This window comes from Salmo salar, chromosome ssa06 (assembly GCF_905237065.1).
Source record: "Salmo salar chromosome ssa06, Ssal_v3.1, whole genome shotgun sequence".
Classification (NCBI taxonomy): Eukaryota; Metazoa; Chordata; class Actinopteri; order Salmoniformes; family Salmonidae; genus Salmo; species Salmo salar.
In genome coordinates this window covers 94,478,267-94,505,205 of record NC_059447.1, presented here as the reverse complement: position 1 = coordinate 94,505,205, position 26,939 = coordinate 94,478,267, and the positions used below count along the sequence as shown (strand labels likewise).

The 26,939-nt window shown below is 46.9% G+C and overlaps 1 protein-coding gene across 5 annotated transcripts; it reads left to right on the top strand.

Annotated features, from left to right (window-relative positions):
- Nucleotides 1–223: 223 nt before the first annotated feature.
- enpp5 (ectonucleotide pyrophosphatase/phosphodiesterase 5) lies at nt 224–17,041 on the top strand. 5 transcript variants are annotated; one of them, XR_006770389.1, is made up of 6 exons: nt 224–675; nt 9,129–9,264; nt 10,746–11,414; nt 12,785–13,000; nt 13,031–13,584; nt 14,896–15,011. XR_006770389.1 is itself a non-coding variant. In XM_045721230.1 (6 exons), exons 2-6 carry the CDS (start codon nt 9,135–9,137, stop codon nt 15,288–15,290), a joined length of 1,527 nt encoding a protein of 508 aa, XP_045577186.1. In that variant the 5' UTR covers nt 245–675; nt 9,117–9,134; the 3' UTR covers nt 15,291–17,041. The 5 variants fall into 5 exon arrangements, 4 of the variants coding, with proteins under 4 accessions (XP_045577186.1, XP_045577185.1, XP_045577188.1 ...); XM_045721230.1 differs by having other exon boundaries at nt 245–675; nt 9,117–9,264; nt 12,785–12,937; nt 13,405–13,584; nt 14,896–17,041; XM_045721229.1 differs by having other exon boundaries at nt 246–675; nt 12,785–12,937; nt 13,405–13,584; nt 14,896–17,041.
- The last annotated feature ends 9,898 nt before the right edge of the window (nt 17,042–26,939 follow it).

The following is a 26,939-nucleotide window of genomic DNA, read 5'->3' as shown; positions in this document are numbered from 1 at the left end:
GTATATATATATATATATATATATATATATATATATATATATATATATATATATATATATATATATAAATAATTTTGTTAGGGAACTCAGTCCAGCTATATCTATATACATGCAATAAGACACTTTCTTTTAACGGAACTATATATATATACACAGTTTGGGAACCACTGGGCTACAGTGTCCCCTCCCCTGGGTGCACGTTTTTTGGGTGGGCCTAGCACGACACAGCTGATTCAACTAACCAACTCATCATCAAGTTAGGAATATTTGGGGTGGGGGCAGGACCGAGTTTGAGAAAACCTGCGGTAGGGCTCGGTACCGTCGGCAGGGTGTAAGACACTGTAGTCTACCGAGAGAGTCTGGGTAATGAATACAGAGGTCCATTACGTCATTCAGACAGGTGCTTTTTTTACTTGGTGTTTTTCAGACTATACAGCAGCGGTCCATTTAGCGCTTGAAGCATAGCTTTTATAGTTGATGCACATCGATAACTTATATTACGCTAACATTTAGTTAAATAAGATTCAGTCGCTTGAACAGAATAACATTTGAGCTTCTGTAATTGGAGACTGCTGTGTATGGACGGGACTTCCTTGTAGCAACACTGTTTATTTGTGCGTGTTGCACAAATAGAAGAGACATTTTTTTGTTGTTGCACGGAGCAGATATAAGAAGGTAAGTTTGACAGCGTAGTCTTTTTTTTAAATGTCCGCATTTTACAAGGACGTTTTGTAAAATGTTTAAATCTTCATCTCGACCATTCTACATTATTCTGAACGTCTTTGACCGTGTTATTGTTAAGCTGATGGACAGCAGTCACTTCGGGGATAGTATCTAACAGGTGATTATGAAAAGCCATAATAATACCATTTTGCAGTAGGTAAATACCGAGCTACTGCTAGAGGTATATTGGTTACATTCCGACTGTTGCATTATTGGGAGGTCGGTCGGTTTGTGCCCAGTAAACCCTCCCAATAACTGATAGGTAAGTCGTTTTACTCGTTGTAATATGTTGTGAGGGGGGTTTGCTTTAGCAGTCACTTCATATAGATTGTCATTGGTTTGTACATTTTAATAAGAGTGCAGTAATAAACATGTTGTGCACATAGGCTAGGCTACTGTAGCAATAACACAATAACACAGGACTGGTAGCTGTCTCTTCTCCTAGCACATAGGCTAGGCTACTGTAGCAATAACACAGGACTGGTAGCTGTCTCTTCTCCAAGCACATAGGCTAGGCTACTGTAGACACAATAACACAGGACTGGTAGCTGTCTCTTCTCCAAGCACATAGGCTAGGCTACTGTAGCAATAACACAGGACTGGTAGCTGTCTCTTCACCAAGCACATAGGCTAGGCTACTGTAGCAATAACACAATAACACAGGACTGGTAGCTGTCTCTTCTCCTAGCACATAGGCTAGGCTACTGTAGCAATAACACAGGACTGGTAGCTGTCTCTTCACCAAGCACATAGGCTAGGCTACTGTAGCAATAACACAATAACACAGGACTGGTAGCTGTCTCTTCTCCAAGCACATAGGCTAGGCTACTGTAGCAATAACACAGGACTGGTAGCTGTCTCTTCTCCTAGCACATAGGCTAGGCTACTGTAGCAATAACACAGGACTGGTAGCTGTCTCTTCACCAAGCACATAGGCTAGGCTACTGTAGCAATAACACAGGACTTGTAGCTGTCTCTTCGCCTAGCACATAGGCTAGGCTACTGTAGCAATAACACAGGACTTGTAGCTGTCTCTTCTCCTAGCACATAGGCTAGGCTACTGTAGCAATAACACAATAACACAGGACTGGTAGCTGTCTCTTCTCCAAGCACATAGGCTAGGCTACTGTAGCAATAACACAGGACTGGTAGCTGTCTCTTCACCAAGCACATAGGCTAGGCTACTGTAGCAATAACACAGGACTGGTAGCTGTCTCTTCTCCAAGCACATAGGCTAGGCTACTGTAGCAATAACACAGGACTGGTAGCTGTCTCTTCTCCTAGCACATAGGCTAGGCTACTGTAGCAATAACACAGGACTGGTAGCTGTCTCTTCTCCTAGCACATAGGCTAGGCTACTGTAGCAATAACACCGGACTGGTAGCTGTCTCTTCTCCAAGCACATAGGCTAGGCTACTGTAGCAATAACACAATAACACAGGACTGGTAGCTGTCTCTTCTCCAAGCACATAGGCTAGGCTACTGTAGCAATAACACAGGACTGGTAGCTGTCTCTTCTCCTAGCACATAGGCTAGGCTACTGTAGCAATAACACAATAGCACAGGACTGGTAGCTGTCTCTTCTCCTAGCACATAGGCTAGGCTACTGTAGCAATAACACAGGACTAGTAGCCTTCTCTTCTCCAAGCACATAGGCTAGGCTACTGTAGCAATAACACAATAACACAGGACTGGTAGCTGTCTCTTCTAGCACATAGGCTAGGCTACTGTAGCAATAACACAGGACTAGTAGCCTTCTCTTCTCCTAGCACATAGGCTAGGCTACTGTAGCAATAACACAGGACTGGTAGCTGTCTCTTCTCCTAGCACATAGGCTAGGCTACTGTAGCAATCACACAGGACTGGTAGCTGTCTCTTCTCCAAGCACATAGGCTAGGCTACAGTAGCAATAACACAATAGCACAGGACTGGTAGCTGTCTCTTCTCCTAGCACATAGGCTAGGCTACTGTAGCAATAACACAGGACTGGTAGCTGTCTCTTCTCCAAGCACATAGGCTAGGCTACTGTAGCAATAACACAATAACACAGGACTGGTAGCTGTCTCTTCTCCAAGCACATAGGCTAGGCTACTGTAGCAATAACACAGGACTGGTAGCTGTCTCTTCTCCTAGCACATAGGCTAGGCTACTGTAGCAATAACACAGGACTGGTAGCTGTCTCTTCTCCTAGCACATAGGCTAGGCTACTGTAGCAATAACACAATAACACAGGACTGGTAGCTGTCTCTTCTCCTAGCACATAGGCTAGGCTACTGTAGCAATAACACAGGACTGGTAGCTGTCTCTTCTCCTAGCACATAGGCTAGGCTACTGTAGCAATAACACAGGACTGGTAGCTGTCTCTTCTCCTAGCACATAGGCTAGGCTACTGTAGCAATAACACAGGACTGGTAGCTGTCTCTTCTCCAAGCACATAGGCTAGGCTACTGTAGCAATAACACAGGACTGGTAGCTGTCTCTTCTCCAAGCACATAGGCTAGGCTACTGTAGCAATAACACAGGACTGGTAGCTGTCTCTTCTCCAAGCACATAGGCTAGGCTACTGTAGCAATAACACAATAACACAGGACTGGTAGCTGTCTCTTCTCCAAGCACATAGGCTAGGCTACTGTAGCAATAACACAGGACTGGTAGCTGTCTCTTCTCCTAGCACATAGGCTAGGCTACTGTAGCAATAACACAATAACACAGGACTAGTAGCTGTCTCTTCTCCAAGCACATAGGCTAGGCTACTGTAGCAATAACACAGGACTGGTAGCTGTCTCTTCTCCAAGCACATAGGCTAGGCTACTGTAGCAATAACACAGGACTGGTAGCTGTGTCTTCTCCTAGCACATAGGCTAGGCTACTGTAGCAATAACACAGGACTGGTAGCTGTGTCTTCTCCTAGCACATAGGCTAGGCTACTGTAGCAATAACACAATAGCACAGGACTGGTAGCTGTCTCTTCTAGCACATAGGCTAGGCTACTGTAGCAATAACACAGGACTAGTAGCCTTCTCTTCTCCTAGCACATAGGCTAGGCTACTGTAGCAATAACACAGGACTGGTAGCTGTCTCTTCTCCTAGCACATAGGCTAGGCTACTGTAGCAATCACACAGGACTGGTAGCTGTCTCTTCTCCAAGCACATAGGCTAGGCTACAGTAGCAATAACACAATAGCACAGGACTGGTAGCTGTCTCTTCTCCTAGCACATAGGCTAGGCTACTGTAGCAATAACACAGGACTGGTAGCTGTCTCTTCTCCAAGCACATAGGCTAGGCTACTGTAGCAATAACACAATAACACAGGACTGGTAGCTGTCTCTTCTCCTAGCACATAGGCTAGGCTACTGTAGCAATAAAACAGGACTGGTAGCTGTCTCTTCTCCAAGCACATAGGCTAGGCTACTGTAGCAATAACACAATAACACAGGACTGGTAGCTGTCTCTTCTCCTAGCACATAGGCTAGGCTACTGTAGCAATAACACAGGACTGGTAGCTGTCTCTTCTCCTAGCACATAGGCTAGGCTACTGTAGAAACAATAACACAGGACTAGTAGCTGTCTCTTCTCCTAGCACATAGGCTAGGCTACTGTAGCAATAACACAATAACACAGGACTGGTAGCTGTCTCTTCTCCTAGCACATAGGCTAGGCTACTGTAGCAATAACACAGGACTAGTAGCTGTCTCTTCTCCTAGCACATAGGCTAGGCTACTGTAGCAATAACACAGGACTGGTAGCTGTCTCTTCTCCTAGCACATAGGCTAGGCTACTGTAGCAATAACACAGGACTGGTAGCTGTCTCTTCACCAAGCACATAGGCTAGGCTACTGTAGCAATAACACAGGACTTGTAGCTGTCTCTTCTCCTAGCACATAGGCTAGGCTACTGTAGCAATAACACAGGACTGGTAGCTGTCTCTTCTCCAAGCACATAGGCTAGGCTACTGTAGCAATAACACAGGACTGGTAGCTGTCTCTTCTCCTAGCACATAGGCTAGGCTACTGTAGCAATAACACAGGACTGGTAGCTGTCTCTTCTCCAAGCACATAGGCTAGGCTACTGTAGCAATAACACAGGACTGGTAGCTGTCTCTTCTCCAAGCACATAGGCTAGGCTACTGTAGAAAACACAATAACACAGGACTGGTAGCTGTCTCTTCTCCTAGCACATAGGCTAGGCTACTGTAGCAATAACACAGGACTGGTAGCTGTCTCTTCTCCAAGCACATAGGCTAGGCTACTGTAGCAATAACACAATAACACAGGACTGGTAGCTGTCTCTTCTCCTAGCACATAGGCTAGGCTACTGTAGCAATAACACAGGACTGGTAGCTGTCTCTTCTCCAAGCACATAGGCTAGGCTACAGTAGCAATAACACAATAGCACAGGACTGGTAGCTGTCTCTTCTCCTAGCACATAGGCTAGGCTACTGTAGCAATAACACAGGACTGGTAGCTGTCTCTTCTCCAAGCACATAGGCTAGGCTACTGTAGCAATAACACAATAACACAGGACTGGTAGCTGTCTCTTCTCCTAGCACATAGGCTAGGCTACTGTAGCAATAACACAGGACTGGTAGCTGTCTCTTCTCCAAGCACATAGGCTAGGCTACTGTAGCAATAACACAGGACTGGTAGCTGTCTCTTCTCCTAGCACATAGGCTAGGCTACTGTAGCAATAAAACAGGACTGGTAGCTGTCTCTTCTCCAAGCACATAGGCTAGGCTACTGTAGCAATAACACAATAACACAGGACTGGTAGCTGTCTCTACTCCAAGCACATAGGCTAGGCTACTGTAGCAATAACACAATAACACAGGACTGGTAGCTGTCTCTTCTCCAAGCACATAGGCTAGGCTACTGTAGCAATAACACAATAACACAGGACTGGTAGCTGTCTCTTCTCCTAGCACATAGGCTAGGCTACTGTAGCAATAACACAGGACTGGTAGCTGTCTCTTCTCCTAGCACATAGGCTAGGCTACTGTAGCAATAACACAGGACTAGTAGCTGTCTCTTCTCCTAGCACATAGGCTAGGCTACTGTAGCAATAACACAATAACACAGGACTGGTAGCTGTCTCTTCTCCTAGCACATAGGCTAGGCTACTGTAGCAATAACACAGGACTGGTAGCTGTCTCTTCTCCTAGCACATAGGCTAGGCTACTGTAGCAATAACACAGGACTGGTAGCTGTCTCTTCTCCTAGCACATAGGCTAGGCTACTGTAGCAATAACACAGGACTGGTAGCTGTCTCTTCACCAAGCACATAGGCTAGGCTACTGTAGCAATAACACAGGACTTGTAGCTGTCTCTTCTCCTAGCACATAGGCTAGGCTACTGTAGCAATAACACAATAACACAGGACTGGTAGCTGTCTCTTCTCCTAGCACATAGGCTAGGCTACTGTAGCAATAACACAGGACTGGTAGCTGTCTCTTCTCCTAGCACATAGGCTAGGCTACTGTAGCAATAACACAATAACACAGGACTGGTAGCTGTCTCTTCTCCAAGCACATAGGCTAGGCTACTGTAGCAATAACACAGGACTGGTAGCTGTCTCTTCTCCTAGCACATAGGCTAGGCTACTGTAGCAATAACACAGGACTGGTAGCTGTCTCTTCTCCTAGCACATAGGCTAGGCTACTGTAGCAATAACACAGGACTGGTAGCTGTCTCTTCTCCTAGCACATAGGCTAGGCTACTGTAGCAATAACACAATAACACAGGACTGGTAGCTGTCTCTTCTCCTAGCACATAGGCTAGGCTACAGTAGCAATAACACAATAGCACAGGACTGGTAGCTGTCTCTTCTCCTAGCACATAGGCTAGGCTACTGTAGCAATAACACAGGACTAGTAGCCTTCTCTTCTCCAAGCACATAGGCTAGGCTACTGTAGCAATAACACAATAACACAGGACTGGTAGCTGTCTCTTCTCCTAGCACATAGGCTAGGCTACTGTAGCAATAACACAGGACTGGTAGCTGTCTCTTCTCCTAGCACATAGGCTAGGCTACTGTAGCAATAACACAATAACACAGGACTGGTAGCTGTCTCTTCTCCTAGCACATAGGCTAGGCTACTGTAGCAATAACACAGGACTGGTAGCTGTCTCTTCTCCTAGCACATAGGCTAGGCTACTGTAGCAATAACACAGGACTGGTAGCTGTCTCTTCTCCTAGCACATAGGCTAGGCTACTGTAGCAATAACACAGGACTGGTAGCTGTCTCTTCTCCTAGCACATAGGCTAGGCTACTGTAGCAATAACACAGGACTGGTAGCTGTCTCTTCTCCTAGCACATAGGCTAGGCTACTGTAGCAATAACACAGGACTGGTAGCTGTCTCTTCTCCTAGCACATAGGCTAGGCTACTGTAGCAATAACACAGGACTAGTAGCCTTCTCTTCTCCAAGCACATAGGCTAGGCTACTGTAGCAATAACACAATAACACAGGACTGGTAGCTGTCTCTTCTCCAAGCACATAGGCTAGGCTACTGTAGCAATAACACAGGACTGGTAGCTGTCTCTTCTCCAAGCACATAGGCTAGGCTACTGTAGCAATAACACAATAACACAGGACTGGTAGCTGTCTCTTCTCCAAGCACATAGGCTAGGCTACTGTAGCAATAACACAATAACACAGGACTGGTAGCTGTCTCTTCTCCAAGCACATAGGCTAGGCTACTGTAGCAATAACACAATAACACAGGACAATAACACTGTATTTCACACCGTCTATATTCACAATAACACTGTATTTCACACTGTCTATATTCACAATAACACTGTATTTCACACTGTCTATATTCACAATAACACTATTTCACACTGTCTATATTCACAATAACACTGTATTTCACACTGTCTATATTCACAATAACACTGTATTTCACACTGTCTATATTCACAATAACACTGTATTTCACACTGTCTATATTCACAATAACACTGTATTTCACACTGCCTCCTATTGCAGGCTTTACACATTGTGTTCTTTCATAAATTCACTCTGGCCATCTACTTCCGATTTCAGTGCAACTCTCGTCTGAGTCCCAGAGCGCAGAATAACTGAAGAGTTTACCAACACTCAACACCCGTTGAATATGGACGGTGTCAGTAAACGTCGGTCCCAAAAAAAAACGCCATTAAATTGTTGCCAATAGCACAGTTACATGCTGACCACACCGCTCGCGTTACGTGAGCTAGCGTTGCAAAATAAATGTAAATGTAACCGATGTGAAATGGCTAGCTTGTTAGCGGTGGTGCGCGGCTAATAGCGTTTCTATCGGGTGACGTCACTCGCTCTGAGACCTTGAAGTAGTTGTTCCCCTTCGCTCTGCAAAGGGCCGCGGCATTTTGTGTCGCGATGGGTAACGATGCTTCGTGGGGGTGGCAGTTGTTGATGTGTGCAGAGGGTCCCCGGTTCGAGCCCAGGTCGGGGCGAGGAGAGGGACGGAAGCTATACTGTTACATACACATACATGTTATTCAATAAATTCATCCAAACTTCACGCTTGATACCTGCAAGTCCCGCATCTCCCATCTCCTCATTGGTTTTTACGGGGCATAAACCCACGTGGGTGATTGAAAGATGAACTGAGGTCCACACTCCAGTCCAGTTGGTGGTGGTAATGCACCTTAAAGTTGGTTGCCAACCCCCGTATAAAGTCCAGAGAAGAAGAAGAAGATTCCTGAAGGAGGAGAGATGGCTAGAAACTAACTCTGGTTCCCCTTTTATCTGTGGATTAATTGTCAGAGTAGAGGACCTTGTGCATTTCAGGTAAAATAACAACCCAATGTTTATATCCCAGGACAAATCAGCTAGCAACAGCAAGCTAGCTAGCTAAATTGGGATGAATGTTTAATGCGTTTCGACCTGTCCCCAAATGAATGTAATTGGTTCAGTTTGTTTTGATATTAAAACCTGCGTCTTCTGATCGCGTCTGGTGTGGATGGACAAAATCAACAACCGTTGGTGTACGAGCGTGGCTGGTCAAGTCAGCATGTTAGTGTCACCAATATGCTCTGGATTACACGAAAACAGCCTAACCAGCTCTGCTAGGGCGAGTAAAATGGTCAGAGTGAAGTGTTCTCTCATTTTGTGTCTGGAATTAGCTAGCTAGCCGATGTTAGCCAGTTGGCAGTCAAGCACCCAAGCTATTGGTCGGTCAGAACGGCCGGATCAACTCTACTCCTCCAAAGCCAGAGCGTCCAGCGTGCTCTGAACGCAGAGAGAGAGAGAGAGAGAGAGCGAAACGCTCTGAATTTACAAAACGGACAATCTGACAACGCTCTGCATTTTACCAACGGCGCATTTTCAACCCCAGAGTGAATTTTACAAACGCACCCATTATCATTATCCTAACATAACCTCCTGCAGTCTGTATTACAGGGTGGCATGATGGTGTGGAGCGTAATGCTGGGTTGCAGCTCACGAAGAGGAGGAGGCTGCTATCTGGGATGGCTTCTGACCTTAACCCTGACCCTGCCTCTGGCCTCCCTACAGATGGACCACCATGGACACCAAGGTAGGGTCAGGGACTAGGGAGCATGGGGTAGGGAGCAGGACCAGGGAGCATGGGGTAGGGAGCATGGGGCAGGGTCAAGGACCAGGGAGCATGGGGTAGGGAGCAGGACCAGGGAGCATGGGGTAGGGAGCATGGGGCAGGGTCAAGGACCAGGGAGCATGGGGTAGGGAGCAGGACCAGGGAGCATGGGGTAGGGAGCAGGACCAGGGAGCATGGGGTCGGGAGCATGGGGCAGGGTCAAGGACCAGGGAGCATGGGGTAGGGAGCAGGACCAGGGAGCATGGGGTAGGGAGCATGGGGCAGGGTCAAGGACCCGGGAGCATGGGGTAGGGAGCAGGACCAGGGAGCATGGGGTAGGGAGCATGGGGTAGGGAGCATGGGGTAGGGAGCAGGACCAGGGAGCATGGGGTAGGGAGCATGGGGTAGGGGCATGGGGTAGGGAGCATGGGGCAGGGAGCATGGGGTAGGGAGCAGGGGCAGGGTCAAGGACCCGGGAGCATGGGGTAGGGAGCAGGACCAGGGAGCATGGGGTAGGGAGCATGGGGTAGGGAGCATGGGGTAGGGAGCATGGGGCAGGGAGCATGGGGTAGGGAGCAGGCCCAGGGAGCATGGGGTAGGGAGCATGGGGTAGGGAGCATGGGGTAGGGAGCATGGGGCAGGGAGCATGGGGTAGGGAGCATGGGGTAGGGAGCATGGGGTAGGGAGCATGGGGTAGGGAGCATGGGGTAGGGAGCATGGGGCAGGGAGCATGGGGCAGGGAGCATGGGGTAGGGAGCATGGGGTAGGGAGCAGGACCAGGGAGCATGGGGTAGGGAGCATGGGGCAGGGTCAAGGACCAGGGAGCATGGGGTAGGGAGCAGGACCAGGGAGCATGGGGTAGGGAGCATGGGGCAGGGTCAAGGACCCGGGAGCATGGGGTAGGGAGCAGGACCAGGGAGCATGGGGTAGGGAGCATGGGGTAGGGAGCATGGGGTAGGGAGCATGGGGCAGGGAGCATGGGGTAGGGAGCATGGGGCAGGGTCAAGGACCCGGGAGCATGGGGTAGGGAGCAGGACCAGGGAGCATGGGGTAGGGAGCATGGGGGTAGGGAGCATGGGGTAGGGAGCATGGGGTAGGGAGCATGGGGCAGGGAGCATGGGGTAGGGAGCAGGCCCAGGGAGCATGGGGTAGGGAGCATGGGGTAGGGAGCATGGGGCAGGGAGCATGGGGTAGGGAGCATGGGGTAGGGAGCATGGGGCAGGGAGCATGGACCAGGGAGCATGGGGTAGGGAGCAGGACCAGGGAGCATGGGGTAGGGAGCAGGACCAGGGAGCATGGGGTAGGGAGCATGGGGTAGGGAGCATGGGGCAGGGAGCATGGGGCAAATGCAAGAGATGTATACATTACCTATCCCTTTACTAGCAGTGTTGATCCCTTTTGGTACAGGCTTTATGTTGCCTGTTGCCATTCTAACGTTACCCTCTCCTCTCTCTACACCCCAGGCCACCCCCTCCATCCTCACCAGCAGGCCACCAGAGGGGCTCGCCCCAAGCTCCTGCTGCTGTCCTTCGACGGGTTCCGCTGGGACTACGTGGACCGCGTCCCCACCCCTAACTTCCATGCCCTGATGGAGGAAGGGTCGATCGTTGAACAGGTTGAAAACGCCTACATCACTAAAACCTACCCTGACCACTACACCCTGGTCACCGGGCTGCACGCCGAGACGCATGGCATCGTGGGTAACGAGATGTACGACCCAGACCTTAACGCCTCCTTCTCCATGGAGACGCCGAGCGCCTACGAGCCGCGCTGGTGGGCCGGGGCAGAGCCTCTGTGGGTGACCAATCAGAAGCAGGGTGGGCGGAGCGGCGGGGTGATGTGGCCGGGGTCGGACGTGGAGATCGGAGGGGCGTACCCGTCACGCTACCTTCCGTACAACGCATCGCTGAGCTTCGAGAGGCGCGTGGAGACGATGGTCGCCTGGCTGATGGGGGAGAGGCCAGGGGGAGGGGTTCGCTCTGTGCAAGGGGGTGTGGACTTTGGCGTGTTGTACTGGGAGGAGCCTGACGAGAGCGGTCACCGCCTGGGCCCAGAGAACCCTCTAATGGACGCGGTCATCGCTGACATAGACGACAAGCTGGGCTTCCTCCGCAATGAGCTGCGCAAGAACGGTCTATACCTGCTGTCTATGTACATTACACAGTTATGATCGAGATAAGGGGTCGCAAATGTTCTCTCAGCCCCCCCCCTAATTCTATAGGTACAAGCACTGTGACAACTGTTCACCCCCCTTCCAGCGTTAAACTGTTCACCCCCCTTCCAGCGTTATACTGTTCACCCCCCTTCCAGCATTAAACTGTTCACCCCCCTTCCAGCGTTATACTGTTCACCTCCCCCTTCCAGCGTTAAACTGTTCACCCCCCCTTCCAGCGTTAAACTGTTCACCCCCCTTCCAGCGTTAAACTGTTCACCCCCCCTTCCAGCGTTATACTGTTCACCCCCCCTTCCAGCGTTAAACTGTTCACCCCCCCCTTCCAGCGTTAAACTGTTCACCCCCCCTTCCAGCGTTAAACTGTTCACCCCCCTTCCAGCGTTAAACTGTTCACCCCCCTTCCAGCGTTATACTGTTCACCCCCCTTCCAGCGTTAAACTGTTCACCCCCCTTCCAGCGTTAAACTGTTCCCCCCCTTCCAGCGTTATACTGTTCACCCCCCTTCCAGCGTTAAACTGTTCACCCCCCTTCCAGCGTTATACTGTTCACCCCCCTTCCAGCGTTATACTGTTCAACCCCCGCTTCCAGCGTTATACTGTTCACCCCCCCTTCCAGCATTATACTGTTCACCCCCCCTTCCAGCATTATACTGTTCACCCCCCTTCCAGCATTATACTGTTCACCCCCCCTTCCAGCGTTAAACTGTTCCCCCCCTTCCAGCATTAAACTGTTCCCCCCCTTCCAGCATTAAACTGTTCCCCCCCTTCCAGCGTTAAACTGTTCCCCCCCTTCCAGCGTTAAACTGTTCACCCCCCCCTTCCAGCGTTAAACTGTTCACCCCCCCTTGTTGGCAGAGTGAAAATGTTGCAGGTTTAAAGCATATTTTCATGCATTTCTATTCATTTTGTCATGTTTTATGTGACCTCGTGATATTTCAGACACTCAAAACATGACTACAAAATCTATAGGATAAAAAAAACGTGTTAGATGACGTGGGATAGTTGATCTGGACATTTCAGACAAGTTATAAATATCTCTCTAAGGTCTGTAATGACTGACAAGTTATAAATATCTCTCTAAGGTCTGTAATGACTGACAAGTTATAAATATCTCTCTAAGGTCTGTAATGACTGACAAGTTATAAATATCTCTCTAAGGTCTGTAATGACTGACATGACAAGAGGAAGCACACTACTCAATTAAGACATTTCACCTTGTACAATTAATCAGTTTATCAAGAAACGCATGTAATTGATCAATTCATGAAATAAATATTTAATTATTTTGTCAATTTAAATGTAATTAATTGTATTTTGACTGCATTCCTAGGTCTGTACGAAAGTGTGAACCTGATTGTGACCAGCGATCATGGCATGACCCAGCTATCCAAAGACAAGGTGATTGAGCTGGACCAATACTTGGACAGAGATCTCTATACCTGGGTGGACAAGAGCCCTGTGGTGGGGATTCTACCTAGAGAAGGTGAGATCCTGGGGATTCTACCTAGAGAAGGTAAGATCCTGGGGATTCTACCGCCTAGAGAAGGTGAGATCCTGGGGATTCTACCTAGAGAAGGTAAGATCCTGGGGATTCTACCGCCTAGAGAAGGTAAGATCCTGGGGATTCTACCGCCTAGAGAAGGTAAGATCCTGGGGATTCTACCGCCTAGAGAAGGTAAGATCCTGGGGATTCTACCGCCTAGAGAAGGTAAGATCCTGGGGATTCTGCCGCCTAGAGAAGGTAAGATCCTGGGGATTCTGCCGCCTAGAGAAGGTAAGATCCTGGGGATTCTGCCGCCTAGAGGAGGCGAGATCCTTTGGGGTTCCGCCGCCTAGCGGAGGCGAGATCCTTTGGGGTTCCGTCTCCGAGAGGAGGCGCGATCCTTTGGGGTTCTGCCGCCTAGAGGAGGCGAGATCCGGTGTATAGTAACTGTCTCACCTGTCCTGTAGGTAAGTTAGAGGAGGTGTACAGTGCGCTGGTGGAGGCCAATCCCAACATGGTGGTGTATAGGAGGGAGCAGATCCCCGAGCGTCTCCACTACCGTCACAACAACAGGATCATGCCCATAATTATCGAGGCCAAGGAAGGCTGGACCATCACCCAGAACAGGACCACTGGACCACACATGTGTAAGGAAATACTTCATCAACTAAATTCCAATTTGAAATATGCTGTATTATTGTAACTCAGACTTTCACAAGGACTTCCCTGTGGCTCAGTTGGTAGAGCATGGTGTTTACAAACCCCAGCGTGGTGTTTACAAACCCCAGCGTGGTGTTTACAAACCCCAGCGTGGTGTTTACAAACCCCAGCGTGGTGTTTACAAACCCCAGCGTGGTGTTTACAAACCCCAGCGTGGTGTTTACAAACCCCAGCCTGGTGTTTACAAACCCCAGCGTGGTGTTTACAAACCCCAGCGTGGTGTTTACAAACCCCAGCCTGGTGTTTACAAACCCCAGCCTGGTGTTTACAAACCCCAGCGTGGTGTTTACAAACCCCAGCGTGGTGTTTACAAACCCCAGCGTGGTGTTTACAAACCCCAGCGTGGTGTTTACAATCCCAGCGTGGTGTTTACAAACCCCAGCGTGGTGTTTACAAACCCAGCGTGGTGTTTACAATCCCCAGCGTGGTGTTTACAAACCCCAGCGTGGTGTTTACAAACCCCAGCGTGGTGTTTACAAACCCCAGCGTGGTGTTTACAAACCCCAGCGTGGTGTTTACAAACCCCAGCGTGGTGTTTACAAACCCCAGCGTGGTGTTTACAAACCCCAGCGTGGTGTTTACAAACCCCAGCGTGGTGTTTACAATCCCAGCGTGGTGTTTACAAACCCCAGCGTGGTGTTTACAATCCCAGCGTGGTGTTTACAATCCCAGCGTGGTGTTTACAAACCCCAGCGTGGTGTTTACAATCCCAGCGTGGTGTTTACAACCCCAGCGTGGTGTTTACAAACCCAGCGTGGTGTTTACAAACCCAGCGTGGTGTTTACAAACCCCAGCGTGGTGTTTACAAACCCCAGCGTGGTGTTTACAAACCCAGCGTGGTGTTTACAAACCCCAGCGTGGTGTTTACAAACCCCAGCGTGGTGTTTACAATCCCAGCGTGGTGTTTACAAACCCCAGCGTGGTGTTTACAATCCCAGCGTGGTGTTTACAAACCCCAGCGTGGTGTTTACAAACCCCAGCGTGGTGTTTGCAACGCCAGGGTTGTGGGTTCGATTCCCACGGGGGGCCAGTACAAAATGCATGAAATGTATTCACTACTGTAAGTCGCTCTGGACAAGAGCGTCTGCTAAATGACTAAAATGTAAAAAATGTAAATCTTTATGCTGCCCGTTGGACATTTTGAGTTACCAATATTAGGATTCAGTAAACATGTTCCAATGTTATAAATATGTTAATTCAATTCAACGCTGTTCTCTCTCTCTCTCTGTGTTTCACAGTGGGTAACCACGGCTACGACAACACCCTACCCAGCATGCATCCTGTCTTGGTGGCGCGTGGCCCCGCCTTCCGTCAGGACTACGTGAAGAGTTCCATGCGTTCCGTTGACCTCTACCCTCTCATGTGTCACATCCTGTCCGTCCGGCCCCGCCCCAACAATGGTTCTCTGGACCGGGTTAGGGACCTCCTCTCCGAGCCCGCACCCCCCACACGCTCCGCCCCCTTGGAGGTCAGATACCAGCCTTCCTTCGACACCGCCCTGGGCGTGGTCCTGGGGGTTGTCATGGTGACGGGGTTCCTGGTGGTTATCGTCAAACAGATGACGCTGCGACAGCTACCCAGCAGGCAGAGCGAGATGGCCCAGCCGCTATTACTTGAAGAACTACAGCTTTAGAGGAGAGAGGCAGAGGAGAGAGGGAGTTATGAGGAGAGAAGAAGGGAGAGGAGAGGAAAGAGGAGAGTTGGCTCCGTACACCGGTAAAGGACAGTAGTTAACCAGGCTTCAGTGAGGAGGAGAGGAGAGGAGAGAGAGAGGAGAGGGGAGGGAGGAGAGGGGAGAGAGAGAGGAGAGAGAGGAGAGAGAGGGAAGAGAGGAGAGAGAGAGAGGGAAGAGAGGAGGGAGGAGAGAGGAGAGAGAGAGAGGGGAGAGAGGAGAGGGAAGAGAGGGGAGGAGAGGAGAGAGGAGAGGAGGAGTAAAGTGTGGCTTTGTTCTGATGGTTATTTTGTTGTTAATGTCATCAGAGAGTCACAATAAGAACCAATAGTACCATGGACACCAAGCAGTGAGTAAATCTAGTTTGTGGTTGAGTTGTTACGCTGAGCCGTACAGTGAACCAGAGGTTTTAGACCACCGACCGGGAGTTCAGTTAATCAGGCTGTTGCTTTCAGTCTGTCAATAGATCCTATACTTTAGTCCATATAGTTGTCGTCATGACTACCACGTTACTGCTTTAGTCCATATAGTTGTCGTCATGACTACCACGTTACTGCTTTAGTTCATATAGTTGTCGTCATGACTACCACGTTAGTGCTTTAGTCCATATAGTTGTCGTCATGACTACCACGTTAGTGCTTTAGTCCATATAGTTGTCGTCATGACTACCACGTTACTGCTTTAGTCCATATAGTTGTCGTCATGACTACCACGTTAGTGCTTTAGTCCATATAGTTGTCGTCATGACTACCACGTTAGTGCTTTAGTCCATATAGTTGTAGTCATGACTACCACGTTAGTGCTTTAGTCCATATAGTTGTCGTCATGACTACCACGTTAGTGCTTTAGTCCATATAGTTGTCGTCATGACTACCACGTTACTGCTTTAGTCCATATAGTTGTCGTCATGACTACCACGTTACTGCTTTAGTCCATATAGTTGTCGTCATGACTACCACGTTACTGCTTTATTTAGTCCATATAGTTGTCGTCATGACTACCACGTTAGTGCTTTAGTCCATATAGTTGTAGTCATGACTACCACGTTCCTGCTTTAGTCCATATAGTTATCGTCATGACTACCACGTTAGTGCTTTAGTCCATATAGTTGTAGTCATGACTACCACGTTCCTGCTTTAGTCCATATAGTTGTCGTCATGACTACCACGTTAGTGCTTTAGTCCATATAGTTGTCGTCATGACTACCACGTTACTGCTTTAGTCCATATAGTTGTCGTCATGACTACCACGTTAGTGCTTTAGTCCATATAGTTGTCGTCATGACTACCACGTTAGTGCTTTAGTCCATATAGTTGTCGTCATGACTACCACGTTAGTGCTTTAGTCCATATAGTTGTCGTCATGACTACCACGTTAGTGCTTTAGTCCATATAGTTGTCGTCATGACTACCACGTTAGTGCTTTAGTCCATATAGTTGTCGTCATGACTACCACGTTACTGCTTTAGTCCATATAGTTGTAGTCATGACTACCACGTTAGTGCTTTAGTCCATATAGTCGTCGTCATGACTACCACGTTACTGCTTGTTCCTGTTCAGTACTTACAGTTATCCTCTGCTTCATAGATCATCTTGCTTGTTCGTTAGGGGTTAGAGGTCAGGGTTAGGGTTAGGGTTATCCTCTGCTTCATAGATCATCTTTTGTGTTTATGTGTGTAATAATGTTGTTTCATATATGTTACTGTCTGTAGGGGGGGGGGGGTTAGGGTTAGGGTTAGGGTTGGGGGGGGGGTTAGGGTTGGGGGGGAGGGGTTAGGGTTAGGGTTGGGGGGGATGTATTTCTGTACAGACGCATGTGTCTTACCCTTTAATATAAAGTGTGAGAATCATAAACCACTATCCATTCAGGGCTTGACATTCAGGTAAATTTGCCAGTTTGCACACCAGGCCAGTATCAAGTGAAAAACCACTGTCCCGAATGAGAAAAATGACTGGCTGGGCCAAGTTATAAACGCAAGATTTTAATCATGGGTGATTTCCAGTTTCATTTGCAGTCTGGGAAAGTACCTTTTTTAATCATTTTTTTTATAGCCTATATAGCCAAATATACAATCTGATATTTACACTGATTTTGTTTGGAGAAGAAACACAAAGCCGATGACATATAGCCTTATGTCATAAATTAGCCCAATAACATTTTGATGAAGTGTAATATCTTCATGGCCTATATAGTACATGGTCCTTATTAGAGGCAGGTATGATATTTTAACAATTAAGCATTATCACTTGTAGTCTGATGCAGCGTGGAGGCTACGGCTGAAGCATGGCTGAAGCCTGGTCACCTGTCTGATGCAGCGTGGTGGCTACATGGCTGAAGCCTGGTCACCTGTCTGATGCAGCGTGGTGGCTACATGGCTGAAGCCTGGTCACCTGTTTAATGCAGCATGGTGGCTACATGGCTGAAGCATGGTCACCTGTCTGATGCAGCATGGAGGCTACATGGCTGAAGCCTGGTCACCTGTCTGATGCAGCATGGAGGCTACATGGCTGAAGCCTGGTCACCTGTCTGATGCAGCGTGGAGGCTACGTGGCTGAAGCCTGGTCACCTGTCTGATGCAGCGTGGTGGCTACGTGGCTGAAGCCTGGTCACCTGTCTGATGCAGCATGGTGGCTACGTGGCTGAAGCCTGGTCACCTGTCTGATGCAGCGTGGTGGCTACATGGCTGAAGCATGGTCACCTGTCTGATGCAGCGTGGTGGCTACATGGCTGAAGCATGGTCACCTGTCTGATGCAGCGTGGAGGCTACATGGCTGAAGCCTGGTCACCTGTCTGATGCAGCATGTTGGCTACATGGCTGAAGCCTGGTCACCTGTCTGATGCAGCGTGGTGGCTACATGGCTGAAGCCTGGTCACCTGTCTGATGCAGCGTGGTGGCTACATGGCTGAAGCCTGGTCACCTGTCTGATGCAGCGTGGTGGCTACATGGCTGAAGCATGGTCACCTGTCTGATGCAGCATGGTGGCTACATGGCTGAAGCATGGCTGAAGCCTGGTCACCTGTCTGATGCAGCATGGTGGCTACATGGCTGAAGCCTGGTCACCTGTCTGATGCAGCATGGTGGCTACATGGCTGAAGCCTGGTCACCTGTTTAATGCAGCATGGTGGCTACATGGCTGAAGCATGGTCACCTGTCTGATGCAGCATGGAGGCTACATGGCTGAAGCCTGGTCACCTGTCTGATGCAGCATGGAGGCTACATGGCTGAAGCCTGGTCACCTGTCTGATGCAGCGTGGAGGCTACGTGGCTGAAGCCTGGTCACCTGTCTGATGCAGCGTGGTGGCTACGTGGCTGAAGCCTGGTCACCTGTCTGATGCAGCATGGTGGCTACGTGGCTGAAGCCTGGTCACCTGTCTGATGCAGCGTGGTGGCTACATGGCTGAAGCCTGGTCACCTGTCTGATGCAGCGTGGTGGCTACATGGCTGAAGCCTGGTCACCTGTCTGATGCAGCGTGGTGGCTACATGGCTGAAGCCTGGTCACCTGTCTGATGCAGCGTGGTGGCTACATGGCTGAAGCATGGTCACCTGTCTGATGCAGCATGGTGGCTACATGGCTGAAGCATGGCTGAAGCCTGGTCACCTGTCTGATGCAGCATGGAGGCTACATGGCTGAAGCCTGGTCACCTGTCTGATGCAGCATGGAGGCTACATGGCTGAAGCCTGGTCACCTGTCTGATGCAGCATGGTGGCTACATGGCTGAAGCCTGGTCACCTGTCTGATGCAGCATGGTGGCTACATGGCTGAAGCCTGGTCACCTGTCTGATGCAGCGTGGAGGCTACATGGCTGAAGCCTGGTCACCTGTCTGATGCAGCATGGTGGCTACATGGCTGAAGCCTGGTCACCTGTCTGATGCAGCGTGGTGGCTACATGGCTGAAGCCTGGTCACCTGTCTGAAACCCACAAATGCTGATGCTCCAGATACTCAACTAGTCTAAAAGAAGGACAGTTTTATTGCTTCTTCAATGAGAACAACAGTTTTCAGCTGTGCTAACATAATTGCAAAAGGGTTTTCTAATGATCAGTTAGCCTTTTAAAATGATAAACTTGGATTAGCGAACACAACGTGCCATTGGAACACAGGAGTGATGGTTGCTGATGATGGGCTTCTGTACGCCTATGTAGATATTCCATAAAAAACAGCCTGTTTCCAGCTACAATAGTCATTTACAACATTAACAATGTCTACACTGTATTTCTGATCAATTTGATGTTATTTTAATGGGCAAAAAATGAGATTTTTCTTTCAAAAACAAGGACATTTCTAAGTGACCCCAAACTTTTGAACGTGTGTGTGTGTTACAGAATAGCATTATTACAATATTAATTTTCCTATTTTTTTTTTTTTCTTCCAACAAGTGATTTGTGTAAATAGTGGATGTCTTGACAAGCAAGCAGCTACATAGTGTAGGCCGAGGTCTACATAAACCTTTCCTTGCTAATAATGATGTTTGTGTGATGTGAAATAATACTGAAAATCAGGGGGAGCACTTTTTTTATTCTGTCTCGGCTGAGACGGGCCTGTCGCGAGTATCTAGGCCGTATTGTAGTGGGGCTGAGTCGAGATGGAAAGGGAATTTTAAAGGCTTTGATTTTCTTGCCTCAGGTTGCAAAACCGAATTCTGGTTGATAACAACTGTGAATCGTCAGACGTCAAGGATTAAATTCGAAATACAAATCATTATTTTTCTGTTTTGTAGTTTTGGAAATGTACTGGGCCAAACGGGTCATGTGTACTGAGCCAAACGGGTCATGTGTACTGGGCCAAACGGGTCATGTGAAAGCTTGATTGGCCCGGAGAGCTCGGCAGAAGTTTGAACGTCAAGCCCTGCCCATTAGTTGGTTATGTCATAACCATTCGCTGGTGAATTTTTATTTAATTTTTTTTTTTTTTACGTTTTAAGGACTGTGAAGTGTGAAGTGCAATAGGTTTTAAGGACTAGGAGGGATTCTTTCATTTTTAGGAGGGATTCTGAACAATATGTGTGATTCTTAACTTTCTGTGTTAGGTTGATAGTTGACTAATGAGTTGTGAGGTCTGAGTTGCCATTTTGCGCTAAATTAACTGAATCGTAATGAAGCGGAATGAGATTAAGTACTGTGTAGGACATGTATGTTTTTGCACTCTTTATTTACAGAGCCTTCGGAAAGTATTCAGACCCCTTGACTTTTTCCACATTTTGTTACGTTACAGCCTTATTCTAAAATTGAGAAAATTTGCTTTTTTTCCCCCTCATCAATCTAGACCCAATATCCCATAATGACAAAGCAAAAACAGTTTTTCTGAAATGTTTGCAAATTTATAAAAAAGCAACAAATGAAAACATTAACATGAGTATTCAGACCCTTTACTCAGTACTTTGTTGAAGCACCGTTGGCAGCGTTTACAGCCTCAAGTCTTCTTGGGTATGAGGCTACAAGCTTGGCACACCTGTATTTGGGGAGTTTCTCCCATTCTTCTCTGCAGATCCTCTCAAACTCTGTCAGGTTGGATGGGGAGCGTTGCTTCACAGCTATTTTCAGGTCTCTCCAGAGATGTTCGATCGGGTTCAAGTCCAGGCTCTGGCTGGGCCACTCAAGGACATTCAGAGACTTGTCCTGTTGGAAGGTGAACCTTCGCCCCAGTCTGAGGTCCTGAACGCTCTGGAGCAGGTTTTCATCAAGGATCTCTCTGTACTTTGCTCCGTTCATCTTTTCTTCGATCCTGACTAGTCTCCCAGTCCCTTCCACTGAAAAACATCCCCACAACATGACGCTGCCACCACCATGCTTCACCATAGGGATGGTGCCAGGTTTCCTCCAGACATAACGCTTGGCATTCAGTCAAAAGTGTTAATTCTTGGTTTCATCAGACCAGATAATCTTGTTTCTCATGGTCTGAGAGTCCTTTAGGTGCCTTTTGGCAAACTCCAAGCGGGCTGTCGTGTGCCTTTTACTGAGTAGTGGCTTCCGTCTGACCACTCTACCATAAAGGCCTGATTGGTGGAGTGCTGCAGAGATGGTTGTCTTTCTGGAAGGTTCTCCCATCTCCACAGAGGAACTCTGGAGCTCTGTCAGAGTGACCATCGGGTTCTTGGTCACCTCCCGACCAAGGCCCTTCTCCCCCGATTGTTCAATTTGGCCGGGCGGCCAGTTCTAGGAAGAGTCTTGGTGGTTCCAAACTTCTTCCATTTCAGAATGATGGAGGCCACTGTGTTCTTGGGGACCTTCAATGCTGCAGAAATGTTTTGGTACCCTTCCCCAGATCTGTGCCTCGACACTATCCTATGTCGGAGATCTACGGACAATTCCTTGGCTTGATTTTTTTTGCTCTGAGCTGCACTGTCAACTGTGGAACCTTATATAGACAGGTGTGAGCCTTTCCAAATCATGTCCAATCAATTGAATTTACCACAGGTGGACTCCAATCAAGTTGTAGAAACATCTCAAGGACGATCAATGGAGACAGGATGTCGGAATACTTTGTTTTTGCTTTGTCATTATGAGGAATTATGTGTAGATTGATGAGGAGTTTTAAAACATATTTTTTTAAATCCATTTTAGAATAAGGCTGTAACGTAACAAAATGTGGAAAAAGTCAAGGGGTCTGAATACTTTCCGAAAGCGCTGTAAATGCTTTTCGATGTTGATAACTGGTGCCTCCTGCCAAAATGTTTTTTTTTCAGGTATTCAAAGAGTTGACAGCATCCTACTCTGTCATAGGATACCTTTTTTATTGTACTGATATTATAAATCATTGTAGTAGATTTATTTAATTCAGATTATTGAGTGGATTATTGTCCTTTGAGATTTTGTTAGACTCATTGATTGATTTAAGGAACACCAGTGCCCAAAAAATACAGACAACTTCACTGTGATGTAATACATTTAAGAAAACATTACACTCAGAAATTATTCAGACCCCTTGACTTTCCCACATTTTTGTTTTTACAGCTTTATTCTAAAATGTATAAAATAAGTTTTTCCTCATCAATCTACACACAATACACCATAATGACAAAGTGAACAGGTTTTTTTGGAATTTTTTGTGAATTTATTAAAAATAAAAATACATACCTTTCTTTACATGGCAAAATGTGATTATTATTAATTTGATCTAATATTAATAAAAAGGAAAGTAAGTTGTTCATTACGTTATATTATTATATAATACGTTTTCTGATATCTTACAGCATTATTAAAGGGGTGTTGTAACTAATGAGGTACTTTAGAGGTGTTGTAATTAATTATGTACATTAAAGGAGAATTTCACCCTGGGAGAATCTGGGCTTGTTTCCATCATGTCTGAGGCATTTCTATGTTATACTGATCACACTATAAGGCTCTACTGATCACACTATAAGGCTCTACTGATCACACTATAAGGCTCTACTGATATACTGATCACACTATAAGGCTCTATGGGATACTGATTGCGCTGTACGTTTTTGTGGGTGTAGATATGGTTGTCCTTGTTCGATAGAGCCTTTAGACGTCTTTCAGTTTTATTTATTTAAATTTATTTCACCTTTATTTAACCAGGAAGGCTAGTTGAGAACAAGTTCTCATTTGCAACTGCGACCTGGCCAAGATAAAGCGTAGCAGTTCGACAACATACAACAACACAGAGTTACACATGGAATAAACAAAACATACAGTCAATAATACAGTAGAACAAAAGAAAACAAAAAGTCTATATACAGTGAGTGTAAATGAGGTAAGATAAGGAATACTTTGTGATGTTCCTATCGGCGAATTCATTGCTAAATATACAAGTCAACACATTTTTTTTTCAATCTCTGAAAGTCTACAATTTGTCTGGGGGGGCAATGCCTCATCCTTCCGTCCCTCCCCCAAGGCGAGCATTTTTTAATAGGACACTAACAACATAATCCTTTTGGGCAAAACCAAAAGAACTGACTAGACTACAATGGCTTCAAGTGATTGAACTCATCAACACGAATTTATCGATGGAGCGTCTATTAGCGACATGCTGACGTTCAACCATACATCTTTCAATTGAATTACTCTTAGTTGCTAGCGTTAGTTAGCATGAATCAAAGATTTACATTTACGTCATTTAGCAGACGCTCTTATCCAGAGCGACTGCATACATTTCATAACTTTTTTTTCCCGTACTGGTCCCCCGTGGGAATCAAACCCACAACCCTGGCATTGCAAACACCATGCTCTACCAACTGAGCCACACGGGACAGATAGAATGAACATACAAACATTTACTCTGCTGAAGGTTGCTACCACTTCTTCAAGGTCGCTACCACTTCTTCAATGTCAAGGTCGCTACCACTTCTTCAATGTCAAGGTCGCTACCACTTCTTCAAGGTCGTTACCACCTCTTCAAGGTCGCTACCACTTCTTCAAGGTCGTTACCACCTCTTCAAGGTCGCTACCACTTCTTCAAGGTCGTTACCACCTCTTCAAGGTCGCTACCACTTCTTCAAGGTCGCTACCACCTCTTCAATGTCAAGGTCGCTACCACCTCTTCAATGTCATAGGCAAAATTGATTGACAGCTAGCTATATTATTTATCTGATGGCTTTCGGAGTTCAATAGAGGACAGTAACGTCCAGCTAGGCTAGCAAGCAAGCTAACGTTAAGTTACCTCTAATTGAGAATCATCTGTTTTATTTGTGAAGGAAGGTGAAGGTTCTCAGCTTTTGTGGAAATGGATTCCCCATCCCACAAAATCCTTCTGATCTTTGGTCACCGTCCATATCGTCACGCATCGTTCTTGATAGCCGCAAGCCGCTGGCAGCATCGGGGTAAGTCTCTGCTATTTTATTTATTTAACTAGGCAAGTCAGTTAAGAACAAATTCTTATTTACAACGACGGCCTTCCAAAAGGCAAAAGGCCTCCTGCTGGGATTAAAAATAAAGATAAATAAAAATATAGGACAAAACACAAGAGAGACAACACTACATAAAGAGAGACCTAAGACAACAATATAGCAAGGCAGCAACACATGAAAACACAGCATGGTAGCAACACAACATGACAACAAGGCAGCAGCACAGGGTACAAACATTATTGGGCCCAGACAACAGCACAAAGGGCAAGAAGGTAGAGACAACAATACATAACGCGAAGCAGCCACAACTGTCAGTAAGAGTGTCCATGATGGAGTCTTTGAATGAAGAGATGGAGATAAACTGGACAGTTTTGAGTGTTTGTTGCAGCTCGTTCCAGTCGCTAGCTGCAGCGAACTGAAAAGAGGAGCGACCCAGGGATGTGTTCGCTTTGGGGACCTTTAACAGAATGTGACTGGCAGAACGGGTGTTGTATGTGGAGGATGAGGGCTGCAGTAGATATCTCAGATAGGGGGGAGTGAACGGGTGTTGTATGTGGAGGATGAGGGCTGCAGTAGATATCTCAGATAGGGGGGAGTGAACGGGTGTTGTATGTGGAGGATGAGGGCTGCAGTAGATATCTCAGATAGGGGGGGAGTGAACGGGTGTTGTATGTGGAGGATGAGGGCTGCAGTAGATATCTCAGATAGGGGGGAGTGAACGGGTGTTGTATGTGGAGGATGAGGGCTGCAGTAGATATCTCAGATAGGGGGGAGTGAACGGGTGTTGTATGTGGAGGATGAGGGCTGCAGTAGATATCTCAGATGGGGGGAGTGAACGGGTGTTGTATGTGGAGGATGAGGGCTGCAGTAGATATCTCAGATAGGGGGGAGTGAACGGGTGTTGTATGTGGAGGATGAGGGCTGCAGTAGATATCTCAGATAGGGGGGAGTGAACGGGTGTTGTATGTGGAGGATGAGGGCTGCAGTAGATATCTCAGATAGGGGGGAGTGAACGGGTGTTGTATGGGGAGGATGAGGGCTGCAGTAAATATCTCAGATAGGGGGGAGTGAACGGGTGTTGTATGGGGAGGATGAGGGCTGCAGTAGGTATCATGCCCATGTGGTAGATTAAACATTTTCGTACTTGTTTGTAATTAACACGGCCAGACGCAGAACACGGCCAGACCCAGAACACGGCCAGACCCAGAACACCACATGAGCGAGATAACACATTAGTGGAAGATTTTTTTTTTTACCAGTCCCAGTCAAAATTTTGGACACACCGACTCATTTACATTGTAGAATAATAGTGAAGACATCAAAACTATGAAATAACTCATATGGAATCATGTAGTAACCAACAAAGTGTTAAACAAATCAAAATGTATTTTATATTTGCGATTCTTCAAAAGTAGCCACCCTTTGTCTTCACTAAACTGAATAAAAATAAGAAAAAACTATACTATGGAACATAGATGACAGTAAAAACGCAACTTAAATTACATTTTGTCCAACTCGGCTCCTCCATTCATTGGGTCAGATGGCTCATTCATTACAAAACCCACTGATATTGCCCAGTACTTTAATATTTTTTTTTTTCATTTGCAAACGCCAACTCTACTGTACACATCCAAGTATAACTGATCAAATTATGAAATGCAAGCATTGTCCTTTTGAATTCTGTAAAGTGAGTGTGGAAGAGGTGAAAAAATTATTGATGGCTAAGGGCTGTTCTTAGGCACGACGCAGCGCGGAGCTAGTGTTTATTGGGGTTGGGGTAAGACTGGATCAAGGTTGGTTTGGGGCTGGGACAGGACAAGCCACCTGGGTCTGACAATCTGGATGGAAAATTACTGAGGATAATAGCGGACGATATTGTCACTCCTATTTAACATATCTTCAATCTAAACCTACTAGAAAGTGTGTTCCCTCAGGCCTGGAGGGAAGCTAAAGTCATTCCGCTACCTAAGAATAGTAAAGCCTCCTTTACTGGCTCAAATAGCCGACCAATCAGCCTGTTACCAACCCTTAGTAAACTTTTGGAAAAAATTGTGTTTGACCCGATACAATGCTATTTCACAGTAAACAAATTGACAACTGAATTTCAGCACGCTTATAGGGAAGGACATTCAACAAGCACGGCACTTACACAAATTGCTGATGATTATCTGAGATAAATTGATGATTAAAGGATTGTGGGGGCTGTCTTGTTAGAGTTCAGTGCAGGTTTCGACATTATCGATCACAGTCTGCTGCTGGAAAAATACATGTGTTATGGCTTTACACCCCCTGCTATAATGTGGATAAAGAGTTACCTGTCTAACAGAACACAGAGGGTGTTCTTTAATGGAAGCCTCTCAAACATAATCCAGGTAGAATCAGGAATTCCCCAGGGCAGCTGTTTAGGCCCCTTGTTTTTTTCAATCTTTACTAACGATAATAATACCCTTGTTGAGTTGAGTTTATTCTTGTTAAAACCAAGTATTGAGTTTATTTGTTATAATTAATTAGTATTAGATTTAAAAGGTGATTGAATTGCTCCTAAATTGTAATGTTGTTAATGCGTTTCTTTTTGAAGAAATGTTTACTTAATGTATAAGTGAATAAGTTGGTTTACTTTTAAGTTTAAGTTTTGACCAATAGGGTCGCTTGTTAAGCTGTGGCCAATGGGAGAGTGGACCTGGTTAACGGGAGGTCTGGGGGAAAAAAAGAGAGGGAGAGAGACGTTGAGAAAAGGATGGACTTTTACAGGACCGTTGGTGAAGAAAAATTATAAAAGAAGACGACAAAACTAGAAGAAAA

Bases quoted from the DNA above. Each gene is read 5' to 3' on its own strand.
- enpp5 (XM_045721230.1), top strand. From the start codon at position 9,135: ATGATGGTGTGGAGCGTAATGCTGGGTTGCAGCTCACGAAGAGGAGGA. The intron at 11,415-12,784 runs GTCTATACCTGC...CTGCATTCCTAG, and splicing joins CAATGAGCTGCGCAAGAACG to GTCTGTACGAAAGTGTGAAC. The intron at 12,938-13,404 runs GTGAGATCCTGG...CCTGTCCTGTAG, and splicing joins GGGGATTCTACCTAGAGAAG to GTAAGTTAGAGGAGGTGTAC.